We start from the raw sequence: 13,517 nt of genomic DNA on the forward strand, positions 1-13,517 counted from the left end.
CTTGTAAATGCTTGGAATTGTTACCGTGTTTCTCAACAAATCTGTTGAATGCCTCTCACTCTGCTCTCTGGTGACTTTTCTTTGTTATTGTATTTCTCCTTCCCTCGTAATTAACAGGAGCTGGCATTAGTTTGTATGACATTGAGTCATGAAGCGTCATCGCCTCCTATGATCAAGAGTTGAGCTGCATGCGACACCTAAAAAGGGGACTATGATCCGTGTATTAGTGCAAGGATATCGATTATGGACCACGCCAAAAAATAAGGTTGAATTTTGCTGTCGAAAACTTCATGCAACTGAAAATGTAAGCTACATAAAAATTGTTGTTTTTACCCAACACCGATATGAAAATAGATTTCCGCATGTATTCTTCAGTTCCACAAATATATTCCCGATTTACCCAAGACCTAAAATGTATTTTTTGATGAATGCCCGGTTAAGATTAAAAATCACATATGTAAATCACTGAAAAACGATTTGTGGCTCTGTAAAATACTTGATTTACAACTGATTTCTTTTTTAAATGATTGGGAACCTAACAGCTAACCACCTTGGGAAAATCGTCTTTGAGAGAACATGAAGTGCTTAAATTTGGCAAGGAAAAAGATGTAATTCTATAGCCTGTAAAGAGGCACAACTTCTTGTCTTTGTTTTTTCATGTTATCAAAATTTCGATTTCCTCCATGTTGATATGCTAAGGATAGCCTGTGGGACACGTCGTGAACAGGAGTTCTGCCTAACAACAAATACGAGGAACCAATCACATTACACATTTATAAACCTGCAGAAATTTTGGATTCTGATTGGTCGCCCAGAGCAATTCGGTACATGGGGACAGAGCTTCGTTAGAGAGGACAAAATGTTCGATAATTGTTTAACTAAATCCATTTTTGTAGGTTGCCCTTTTAAGATGAAGTGAAGGAACACTTGGTTCCAACCAAGTAAGGCTTTATTTGCCACCTTTAACGAATCAACTTGCTAGCTTTGAGGCTGAGTCACCCAGGAGAAGAGAAGGGGTTTGGAAAAGAATATTGAGCAACTTTGGTGAGTTTGCCTTTTTTTCCCTGTTATTTTTTTATTTTATTTTTTATAAATATATATTTCGGTCTTGGGTGATATTATTGTTCCTCAAACACATGAAACACCTTATATTCAAGCATATTGCGATGTGTACATAATGCAGCATGAGTAAGGGTGAGGCAGCCTGGTATAGTTCAATCTGAAACGAATAATGAAGAGATTAACAAAAACCCTTCTTTAAATGTCATGTTTTTGATGTAAAACCGTAATCGTACATTGAAACACAGACATTGGCCATTGGCCAATATAGTATTTAAAATATAGTATGTTTTTCTTTTTTTGTAACACACAGTGACCTAATCAAACAAGCAACTGAATTATGATGTTTTCTATAATATTAACTAATTCATTGCCATAACATATGCATACCTTTTCAGAAGCATTGTCCCTGAATGGCAAAACGTAAAGCTAAGTTTTTGTTTTTTATTTTAATTAAAATAAAAATAAAAAATGTTTGGCGCTGCTCATCAGTAAATATTAAGCATCTTGGAATAATTTCAGTATGAAATCACTGTTAGATATCAGGAGTGGTTTTGATCAAATCTTTGTCCATCCATTTAGAAAGCACCTACTTCCCAGTGTTGCTTCCTGTACCCAGCGGTGGAGAGTGTGTAGGCAGCATCTTGAGTGTAGCAAAAATGTGGATAAGTACAGACAGTTAAAGCTTCAACAGCAATGATCATGGACAAGTTCAGTGTTCATGCAATAAAATACTATTTTGCGAGCAAAGTGCCCTTGGGTTTAAAAAAAAGTATATTTTAGATATCGGAGGTATCACAAATGCAAAAAGGCATCTAAGTGAAAGGTTGCCGCTAAAATGCATCTTTTCACCCAAAAAACGGTTCTTCTCAGAGGTTTACCTGAAAAAAAAATATTTTTAAGAAACTTAGGAATGTTCAACTGTTGTTTACTAAACAATGGCAAAAGCTAGAAACATATATTTTTTCTCTAATGAAAGATGTGGGTTCAAGCTTTCTTTTGATATCCCCTACGCCTTTATGACTGCAGGATGTATATTTTCTGTATGGCTTCAGAAATGAGTCCAAATGGTATAATTGGCTGTCACTGGCACCCATCTGAGAGAAACTTCTGGTATTGAATGAGTTATTATTCTGTTTCCCAACACAGTGATTTGAATGAAGCACTTGAATATTTTATCTGGGGCAGCACGGCACCGCAGTGGTTAGCGCGTGTGCGTTGCACAGTTCTGAAGTCATGAGATCGAACCTCCTGTGCGGAGTTTGCATGTTCTCCCCATGCTTGCGTGGGTTTCCTCCGGGCACTCCTGTTTCCTCCCACATTCCAAAAACATGCATGTCAGGCTAATTGGCCGGTCCAAATTGTCCCTTGGTGTGAATGAGCGAGTGAGGTGTCTGTCTCTGTGTGCCCTGCGACTGGCTGGAAACCAGTTCAGGGTGTCCCATGCCCACTGCCCCTAGATAGCTGAGATGTGCTCCAATACCCCCGCGACCCTACTGAGGATGAGCGGTGCAGATAATGGATGACTGGATGGATATTTTATCTGTTTAATTAATTGACATTAGTTAAAATACTTATTGCATGATAAATCAATTATGTACATCACTAGTATATATTAAAAGTTATACAAGCTAAATAAATGACATACTATCTGTATAATAGGAACTGTTTCACAGGCTTTGATTTGATGTGTGCATTCATAATACCCCATCAGGCTGATTTCATTATGCATGTAATGACTTTACTGCTGGATTGCTACTTGAAAGTGTAAACAACTGTGGTAATATCCTGTTTTTTGTTGTTGTTCAGTATGAAAGTGAGTGAGAGAGATGCTGATATTCATATTTTTCCATTAAGCTGCATTCCGTGTGAGCGCCATGTCGCCTGCATCCCCATTGAAAAAAAAGGGAAAATATTGTTAACAGATTGAAACGGTGAGGGGAAATTTTCCCCCATTCTATTTTCATTACAGCCTTATTAAATACCTCGCTCCCCCTTTGGAAGTTTTCTGATGCACGTAAATCCCCTGATACGGACCAGCGCGCTCCAAATACTCTAGATTTAGTCCAACAGCACCACATCTGCTTACAGTGTAATCCATCAAGTCGGTGTGAGTGACAGAGAATCCAAGGCTGCGGCCCAACTTGACAATCACTTTCACATTTCCAAGGGGTCACACGGAGGAAAAAAGGTTGCCCGAATGAGAAGAAGGACCTCAAATATCTGTCACAAGCGCCAAGAATCTTGAGATGCTAACACCGAAGCCTGAAATTAGAATTAAAGGGCTGTTGTATCATCTGCACCTACACATGTTCATCGTTACAAGAGCTCTTGCAACAAAAAAAGACAAACATACGTGGTAACTTGGTAGGTTTGTAGTAAAGAGAGGTCAGTAGAATTTTTACTGAACAATGAACTACCGTATTTTCCGCACTATAAGGTGCACCTAAAAGCCTTTATTTTTTTCAAAAGCTGACCATGCGCCTTATAATACAGTGCGCCTTATATATGGATCAATATTAAGTCGCAAAGTCTTGCAACTAAGGCAAGCAGCCGCCGACTAGATTTTCCCCCGAAGGCGAAGTAGTCCGCGGTGTATGCTGGGATTTATATACCGGCGTTTCATTTCCTAACCAATGTGTCAATCATCATTTGAATCAGTCACTATTTGCCAAAGTTATTCGGAGGTAAAGGGGGTGGATCCTTTTTATCATTTACAGGCTCGCATAGGCTAAAAGGGCGAAACAAAGCCTGCAATTGGCCGAAAAAGATGAATGTGAATCACACGTTGGGTTGCACTACGGCATAGAGAAAACATTTTTTTACTATTCTGTATTTGTAAATATTTTACCCTCCTGGATTTACTACGCTCACGGTTGTAAGAAGACCATGGTTACGTATCATTTGTGAACGTGATGGCTGCAAGAGAACTTAGGTGAGCTATGCGGCTTTATATTTTCCTGGTATCTTGTTTTAGAACCATCTTGATGTTCCTGTGATGAGTCTATTTTTAAACTAAATTCAATTCAAAGTGTTTATTGTCATATGCACAGTAAAGAACCCCGTTTCTCTGCACAATCAAATTCTTACTTTGCTGTCCACACAGTTGCCAGCAAAAAATAAAATGGAAACTAAGAAATGTTTGGCATTTCTTGAATCCCAAGACTTTAACCTTCCGAAGGATATTTGGAACAATGCATTTGAGTGATTGGTGACATCGTACAGATAGTATTTCCGTACATGTCTGAGACACGTATTTGCTTCTTTGCAAGCTTTCGGAATGTTAAGGGGGTAATAAGTTGGACTGAACTATCTGACTGTTTTGTCAACGTTCCCATTGTAGCGCCTGATAATCCAGTGCGCCTTACTGTATGTATGGAAAATATAGGACCAAAAACTATTTTTTGGGGGTGCGCCCTATAACCCGGTGCGCCTTATAGTGCGGAAAATACAGTAGGTTAAATTCAACATCACAATATACAGTAACCGCAATTCAATTAATACCCTTATTTTGGTCAGGCAGCATTGGTAATTATTTCAGTGTTATATTAACCACAAACCACCGATTTGATTACAGAATTCTATTTATCTGATTGATTTCATACCGATTTAATGATTGTAACACACTAGTTGCAGCACGGTGGCGCAGTGGTTAGCGTTTGTGCGGCATAGTTCTGAGATCAAACCATCAGTGTGGAGTTTGCATGTTCTCCCCGTGCTTGCGTGGGTTTCGTCTGGGCACTCCGGTTTCCTCCCACATTCCAAAAACATGCATGTCAGGTTAATTGGCCAGTCCAAATTGTCCCTAGGTGTGAATGAGCGAGTAAATTGTCTGTCCCTGTGTGCCCTGCGACTGTCTGGGAACCAGTTTAGGGTGTCCCCTGCCCACTGCCTGAAGATAGCTGGGATAGGCTCTGCCACCCCCCGTGACCCTACTGAGGATAAGCGGTGCAGATAATGGAAGGATGGATAGTTTGATAGAATTTTGTAAAATGCCATCCATCCATTATCTGCACAGCTTATCCTTAGAAGGTTACTGGGTTGCTGGAGCTGATCCAAGCTATCATCGGGTAGTAGGCAGGTGACACCCTGAACTGGTTGCCACCCAGACGCAGGACACACAGAGACTGACAACTCACTCGCTCATTCACACCTAGGGACAATTTTGCCAATTAACCTGCAATGCATGTTTTTTGTAATGTGGGAGGAAATCGGAGAGCCTGTAGGAAACCCATGCCAGTACAAGGAGAACATGCAAATAGCACAGGAAGGCTAGCAGCTGGATTTCAAACCATGACTTCAGAACTGTGCCACGGACGCGCTAACCACCAGCAGCCATGTCGCCTCTGTTTTGTAAAATTGTCATGTTAAAATAAAACAAGTAAAAAACATAGTAACACAACAACAAGAAAGAATACTTCACGAATATATAACACTAATAAGTAAAAAAAATGTATAGGTAGCATACTCACTAACACTACCGTTTTATGCGTTACGACTCCCGCTTTTCTCTCCTAAAAATGCCTACATATTTAAAAAATAACAAAACAAAGTCTACCGGTTTTTCTTATTTATAAAAAACAACAGATACATCTTGACTAGTATTTTAGTCTATGGCTGCTTTATATCGAAGTCTTTGTGCGTCAATAAACCAATCCAACAATCGGATTCTCTTTCCATTTTGGCAAAGGTTTGCCAGTTACGGTTTTAAACAAGCACTTTTTATTCTATTTTTTCAGTATTCTGGAGCCAGATTGTGTTTTTCGCATATAACTAGAGTATGCCATTATATCTAATGTCAAAATATGAGCATCTGATGTAGGCTGTTCCTGGAGTGCACGGCAGAGTAACGTCCACATGAAAAGTTATGTACAATTTTACCGAATTGTCTTGGTACTACTGTACTTTGTACAGAAACGTTTCTACTTCAGTAACTAATGTTGTCTTCTTTGCCGAAACGTGTCAACGTCTTCTTGTAAGTTGGAAAGTAGAATATTTCTCTATTGTCCAGAAATATAGCATAATCTTCTCTGCTGGAACTTGGATTCAGATTCTTCTGCACCAAAGGTTTTCGAATGATGTATCCAAATCGTTGCAAAAGCCACGAAATGAATTCAACAATACTTTATTGCTATTCATGTTGGTTACTTTTAAAGCATAATTTTTGGCATAGTGAAACTTATTGCGGCGTGCTTATCTGCATAATACATCGTACAATGATTATTGCAACACAGATAAAATATTTGTGAAAAGAATAGATGAACCTGAAAAAAAATCATATTAAAACCATTCTGATTCATTTTCCACATTGTTCAACACAATGCCGCAGTTAGAAAACTACAATAATAAGTATGCTGCTAACAAAACAATATCTGTTCACACAAAGTCAGATCTTGTGTTGTTGTTGCCTTTTGCACCCACTTTGTGTCACAGTTGCCATGGCGCCCAATTGGCCCTGCCCTTGTGGCACCAGTTGTTGCTCGTTGACATATTGGCCTTCCGTCTATTTAAGCTCATTGCTTTCACTTTTCCTCGGTCAGTCCGTCAACAAACCTCTGCCCTGCAAGACGTGGGTTTTGACTGGGTCCTGTTTCCTGTTGGTATTTCCTGTCCGGTATTGTTCCCGTCTAATTTGTCTTGTTTAATATCGGTTTCCAGTTTCGTTCCCGTCTAGTTTGTCCTGTTTAATTTTCGATATCCTGTTTTTATATAAATCCTGTCTGTCCCGTCCTGTCCGGTATCAACCCCATCTGTCCAATATCTGCTCGGGCAATTGGTATCAATCTCGTCGACCTCGGGCTTCCTGTCCTTCCACGCCAGACTACTGCCTAACGTTCATGACTCCCCACTTCCCGTAAAATAAAAGGTTTGTGTGAGAAAAATCACGCATTTGGGTCCTGATCCTGTTCTGGTTCTTGACACTATGAGTTTACCAACAATAATAACATTTGATTTTATTACAAATCATTTATTTATTGAATAACACAAAGCAAACAGGCACAGTAAAATGAACTATGTACATCAAAATACGGTACAGAACCGCCATTATAAAATTGACTCACTCCATGAAACACAAATTCCACGGAATATAGAAAAAAATGATACAAATTTCAACTGATAAAGAAATAAATACATAAAGCGAAAAGGGAAAAGTTGTGAAGGCAATCCCTTCTTGTAATTCATTTGCTGTGTGCTACTGAGAAGCAAAAATTTGAATACTGTATTTACAATCATTGTACGGAAGAGCTCATAATACTGCAGTGTGACTCTTCCCATCCAAATGCCTAATTTCTGAGTTTTTTTTTTTTTGAATGAAAAAAAACAACGGTTAAAAAAATCCCAGACAAAAATACAGACATTTTGGTGTTTGATGTCAACAATAATCTCCTGCATACGTGCGACCTAGATTTAAGTCCTTAAATAATATTGCATTAGATCAAACTGCTTTAAAATGCTTATTAATCTCTTTCTGCCCTGGCATGACTTCAACGTAGACTCCTGGGTTAAACTAAGGCATGTACGGACACAGCACATTATTTATAAAGTATTGCATATGAATAAAGTACCGATTTTACAGTCAAAGTACTGTAAGGATTTTAATATTGATGACAAGAAAAATCAGTACTGCATAAACCACCAGAGCGGTTAATTGGGATTATGGTGAGGCAGGAAAGAATTTACATAACTTATATAACTTCACTTTATAATTACCGAATTTTCAGGACTATATGGCGCACCAAAAAAAATTTGAAATTGCGTATTGTAACCTTGTGGATTGCATACAGTATTTATATGTGTGCGTTACTACACCAGGTTTTACGGTATACGACTATATATGTGCAATGATTGATTGAATCAAAAAACCTCGCTGACCATGTTCATGAAGCATGGAACTGGAATCCAACCCAGGTCACAGCGGCGAGAGCGCCAAGACTTCAACACTAGATTAGGCCACCGGTGATACAGCGAACATATGAAAAGGCATTGTTTTTCTTGGTCATTATCACACTTTTTACTGTGCCAAAAATGAATGTTAGAGAATGGAGAAAACAAAATTTTGTCCTAAATAAATGAAAAGTCCGATTCATCATCAGATACACCAAAGAGTTGTTTCCCTCATCGTGTTTTTTTCGCGTTAAATTATATCTTTCGGGACAACTTTCTGGTTTTCCATTCTCTAACATTTGTATCTAGCAGCGAGTAAAAATACTGTGATGAAGTGATCCAATGGAATGCTTATTTCATATGTAATCTGCATCACTAATGGTCTAGTGGTAAGCTTTTGGGGCTTTTACTGCTACGACCGGGTTTGATTCCCGTTGCATACTATGTTTTGCAATTTTGGGTGACTGAATTTTTGGCTGATCAATTATTGCTGTAATGTGAATCGTATGAAAATATAAAATGTGAACAGTTATCCATGAATAAATACGGTAGCTCATACTGTAGTTTCAATTCAATGCGCCTTATAGTCCAGTGCGCCTTATATATGAAAAATATACTACAAATGACTGTTAATGGGGGGTGTGCCTTATAATCCGGTGCGCCTTATAGTGAGAAACATATGGCATATGTGTTTTTCTGTTGGATGAAAACTCCATTGTCACAAAGATGTGGGCGGGCATGTGTATATGTGTGTATGTTGTTCTGAGGCGGGGTACTGCCTCACACTACTGAGACACCCTGTGAGGGGGAGTTAAGAGCCGAAACCACGTCGGGTCTCTCGATACGAGCCAGCGCCGAGCACAGAAGGCCCAAAGTCGAGCCTTCTTTCTGGGCCCAGTTGGTGAGCAGCGTGCGCGTGGGGGCCTCGCCTCGCCCGAAAAGGTCCAGCTGTTCGCTCTCATAACCCAGTGCCTGGCCCAGTTGGCGCCAACCGCGGCCTGCTCCCTCCTGCAGGAGGCGCTCCACCTCTTCCTGCCTATGGGGCGCCAGGTTGATGTATAGCCGGCTGTCTAGCTTGCTGTCCCTCTTTGTACCTGAAAAGTTTGAGAATTTTGCTCAAGAGTTTATGCGGTTTTGTTGTGTTTCGTGATGAATGGTTAGTTATTTAGTTTTTTAGTGGGATCAGTAGTTCATAATCACTTTGTTTACATGAAAAGAATAGTCGATTAAGATCAAAATACTGCAGAATCTGATATTCGGGTTTTGTAAGGCAATATATACAAGCATAGAAATACGAACATGCTCTTATTCAGATCCATGGTTCACAGATCCCTTATCAGCCCGGCTCATTAAGGCACCACTTCCTGTGGCGTGTCTTAGACAACTACAGCCAGCTGGCGCCCATCCCTCTCCTGGCCTTTTTTTTATGTTGCATCCATATGTATCGATGTTTCTGGTGAGCAGTGTATGAGGACAATTTGTGAACCAGGAACAATGAAGCCTATTTTTGGGGTGAGCAGGAAAATCAGTATGGTATTCTGTTGATTATGTTGACTAAAATTCGTAAATTCATTTTTCATCCACTGTCAAAAGCTAATGACTCAAGGTAATAACTAATAACCCTTCGAACTGGGCTATCCCCAAACGCCAAGAAGTAAGCAAATTATTCAGATTGGTCAAAAAAAAAACCTAATTCCAATCTCTGTCTACCCTGGTCATATCCCTCGAGAGGGGTGACCGACAGCAAGACAAACGCATACAAAAACAAAGATAATAAAAAAAGGGAAAAAGTAGCAAAAAACACACACAAATATTTTTGGACCATGGCCAACCCAAAAGCTCAAACACCCAAACAAGTTAAGCACCTCGGCACCCAAGTTGGTCATGCTTTCGTCCCTCCAGATGAAACGGGACACGAGAAAGCGACCATGTCACTCGGGTCAGGGTGACATGACACATTCTTCTGTTTAACAGCAGGGCCCGACAGCTTTCGCTGGTTTACCCCTCCCGCATCATACAACTGCCCTGCCTATCGCTTAGAACACGTCTAAACATCCCACTATCCTTTTACAACACCTCTCCACTCATTTCTATCACCAACAAGATCTCTAGCTTCCACTATATTTAGACCTCTTTCCTGCAGTGCACTCATAACACCGTCCATCCACGTCAATCGCGGCCCTTTCTCTTGGTCTCCTTCCATTTGCTTCTGCTCTGTAGATTCTCTTCAAAATTCGCTCCTCATCCATCCTCTCCATGCGTCTAAACCAACCGAGTACTCTCTTACCCACACGCTTGCTCAGTTCCACGACTACTCCAGTTCTGTCTCTCATTTCTCAGTCTATCCAATCTTGTCACTCCTAACATACTTCTCAAACACTTCATCTCAAAAATATTTAGTTTCCTTCTCAAATCTGCATTCAGGCTCCAAGTCTCTGCACCATACAACACAGTCTGCACAATCACACTATCATACAGTCCCCTCTTAACATCCATACTCATACTCTTGTTGCTCATCACTCTCCTCAGAGCACCCATAACCTAGCTTCCTAGATTCACTCCGTGCAACACCTAGCACTACATTCCACCAACTGCAGCCACAATACAACCCAAGTACCTAAAGCTTTTAACTTCTTCCAGCACCTTGGTGCTGTGAATTCCAATCTCAATCTGACTATTATCAGCATGTAAACATATCCTATGTTATACAACGGTATCACGATAACACTATGTAACATCCTACATGCCGACATTTCTTGTGTAAATACCATGTAAATTATAACTATAGCCTTATCCCCCTTGTTTTATAACCTTATCTTCTCTGTTCCTTTATCTTCTTGGCTCATACCTCACTGTGAATGTGTAAAACTGGAGTGTCATGCCCAATTTCGTTGTCACAATATGTTAACCCACTTTGCAACAATGACAATAAAGGTATATTCTATTCTATTCTACAAGGTGTAAACATGTTATATACACATGTATGCATTCTTAGCAGTTGAAAGCGGTTAGAAAAAAAGTTGTTGTAAACCCTTGGTGTAATTGTGTGGTTGTCGGCGGTGTAACGCACCTTTACAGGCCTGATTGTCTTGCAGACTCTGCGAGTCAAGAAAAACTCCGCTGTCACTTTGCAGTTTTTCTCCTTCCGGAGAAGCTCCCAGCTCAGCCGCACGCGCCTTGGACAGAGCCGCCTTTTGTTTACACGATCTATAACTGGACAGGGCATCGAAAACCACGTCAGGAGAACCAGCCGCTGTTTTCTCTGGAATGCTTCTCATGCCCGTATACAGGGAGTGCAGAATTATTAGGCAAGTTGTATTTTTGAGGATTAATTTTATTATTGAACAACAACCATGTTCTTAATGAACCCAAAAGTCTCATTAATATCAAAGCTGAATATTTTGGAAGTTGGAGTGGGGCTTTTTTAGTTTTAGCTATTTTAGGAGGATATCTGTGTGTGCAGGTGACTATTACTGTGCATAATTATTAGGCAACTTAACAAAAAACAAATGTATACCCATTTCAATTATTTATTTTCATCAGGGAAACCAATATAACAGCTCAACATTCACAAATATACATTTCTGACATTCAAAAACAAAACAAAAACAAATCAGTGATCAATATAGCCACCTTTCTTTGCAAGGACACTCAAAAGCCTGCCATCCATGGATTCTGTCAGTGCTTTGATCTGTTCACGATCAACATTGCGTGCAGCAGCAACCGCAGCGTCCCAGACACTTTTCAGAGAGGTGTACTGTTTTCCCTCCTTGTAAATCTCACATTTGATGAGGGACCACAGGTTCTCTATGGGGTTCAGATCAGGTGAACAAGGAGGCCATGTCATTAGTTTTTCTTCTTTTAGACCCTTTCTTGCCAGCCACGCTGTGGAGTACTTGGATGCGTGTGATGGAGCGTTGTCCTGCATGAAAATCATGTTTTTCTTGAAGGATGCGGACTTCTTCCTGTACCACTGCTTGAAGAAGGTGTCTTCCAGAAACTGGCAGTAGGACTGGGAGTTGAGCTTGAGTCTATCCTCAACCCGAAAAGGCCCCACAAGCTCATCTTTGATGATACCAGTACCCCACCTCCACCTTGCTGGCGTCTGAGGCGGACTGGAGCTCTCTGCCCTTTACCGATCCAGCCACGGGCCCATCCATCTGGCCCATCAAGACTCACTCTCATTTCATCAGTCCATAAAACCTTAGAAAAATCCGTCTTGAGATTTTTCTTGGCCCAGTCTTGACGTTTCAGCTTGTGTGTCTTGTTCAGTGGTGGTCGTTTTTCAGCCTTTCTTACCTTGGCCATGTCTCTGAGTATTGCACACCTTGTGCTTTTGGGCACTCCAGTGATGTTGCAGCTCTGAAATATGGCAAAACTGGTGGCAAGTGGCATCTTGGCAGCTGTACGCTTGACTTTTCTCAGTTCACGGGCAGTTATTTTGCGCCTTGGTTTTTCTACACGCTTCTTGCGACCCTGTTGACTATTTTGAATGTAACGCTTGATTGTTCGATGATCACGCTTCAGAAGCTTGGCAATTTTAAGAGTGCTGCATCCCTCTGCAAGATATCTCACTATTTTTGACTTTTCAGAGCCTGTCAAGTCCCTCTTCTGACCCATTTTGCCAAAGGAAAGGAAGTTGCCTAATAATTATGCACACCTGATATAGGGTGTTGATGTCATTAGACCACACCCCTTCTCATTACAGAGATGCACATCACCTGATATGCTTAATTGGTAGTAGGCTTTCGAGCCTATACAGCTTGGAGTAAGACAACATGCATAAAGAGGACGATGTGGTCAAAATACTCATTTGCCTAATAATTCTGCACTCCCTGTATGGACACGGAGCCCGTAGTGAATGAGTTCTTACCACTTGTAGGCTACATAGACGAGCAGGCCCAAGACGACTGCAGCTAGGACAGATACGTAGATCACAATGTTGTTGCTGCTTTTCTCACCCTGAGGGGTGAACTTGGGCGTCCCCGGGTGGATACTCTCTCCGCCTGGTGTCACATCCTCCACACCGGACAAGCTTGGTAAATTGCGGGATGCATCTGAGAGAATGTGCAGCTTTTTATCTGCAGAGAGAATTTTAGTTATTGCACCTTAAAGGTATTACCAAAGAGATTGGTTTTTATTTTCATCTAGGCACAGAATGTGTGGTGTTCCTTTTCACAATTAAACAAATGTGTTCCAAAATATTCCACACTGGGAACATAGTCTCAAAGTTGATCCATCAATGTGACGTCATTAAAGGATACAAACACTTTTAAAGTGGGGAATACCATTTACACAACATGTGAGGCCAGCTCCGAAACAGATAGCAATTTTAGTGAAAAGAAAAGCATGCTCATTTCTGCTCTGAACGCATCGATCTGATGCAATTTTAGAGCAATATCAACAATCTAGATCTATGATGAATGTGTGCCCTTGTAAACTATTGAATCATAAATACACTAGTTGGGAAAGGTAAAGGCACAGTAAACAAGTCAACCCCACACAGCACTGTAAACGAGACAAGATTTTTTCACAAAAAAAATCCGCTTGGCATCTATCCATCAATTATCTGC

At 40.5% G+C, this 13,517-nt stretch overlaps 1 protein-coding gene and 1 long non-coding RNA gene across 2 annotated transcripts in view; one reads left to right on the forward strand and one right to left on the reverse strand.

The window, feature by feature from the left end:
• Window positions 1-839: 839 nt before the first annotated feature.
• Window positions 840-13,517, forward strand: part of LOC148372680 (uncharacterized) — a 45,543-nt gene continuing 32,865 nt past the window's right edge. Inside the window, exon 1 of the long non-coding RNA XR_015849553.1 lies at window positions 840-1,044. This is a non-coding gene — a long non-coding RNA (uncharacterized LOC148372680). The remainder of the gene's footprint in view (window positions 1,045-13,517) is intronic.
• nradd (neurotrophin receptor associated death domain) overlaps window positions 7,018-13,517 on the reverse strand; it is a 34,601-nt gene continuing 28,101 nt past the window's right edge. Inside the window, exons 4-6 of the mRNA XM_088327257.1 lie at window positions 12,818-13,025; window positions 11,015-11,157; window positions 7,018-9,038 (exon numbers count right to left, since the gene is read on the reverse strand). Of these exons, the coding sequence (XP_088183383.1) occupies window positions 8,725-9,038; window positions 11,015-11,157; window positions 12,818-13,025 (665 nt within the window). The 3' untranslated portion in view covers window positions 7,018-8,724. The remainder of the gene's footprint in view (window positions 9,039-11,014; window positions 11,158-12,817; window positions 13,026-13,517) is intronic.

The sequence above is a fragment of the Urocampus carinirostris genome, chromosome 2, assembly GCF_059441175.1.
Source record: "Urocampus carinirostris isolate Australia breed hairy pipefish chromosome 2, RoL_Ucar_1.0, whole genome shotgun sequence".
NCBI classification, from domain to species: Eukaryota; Metazoa; Chordata; class Actinopteri; order Syngnathiformes; family Syngnathidae; genus Urocampus; species Urocampus carinirostris.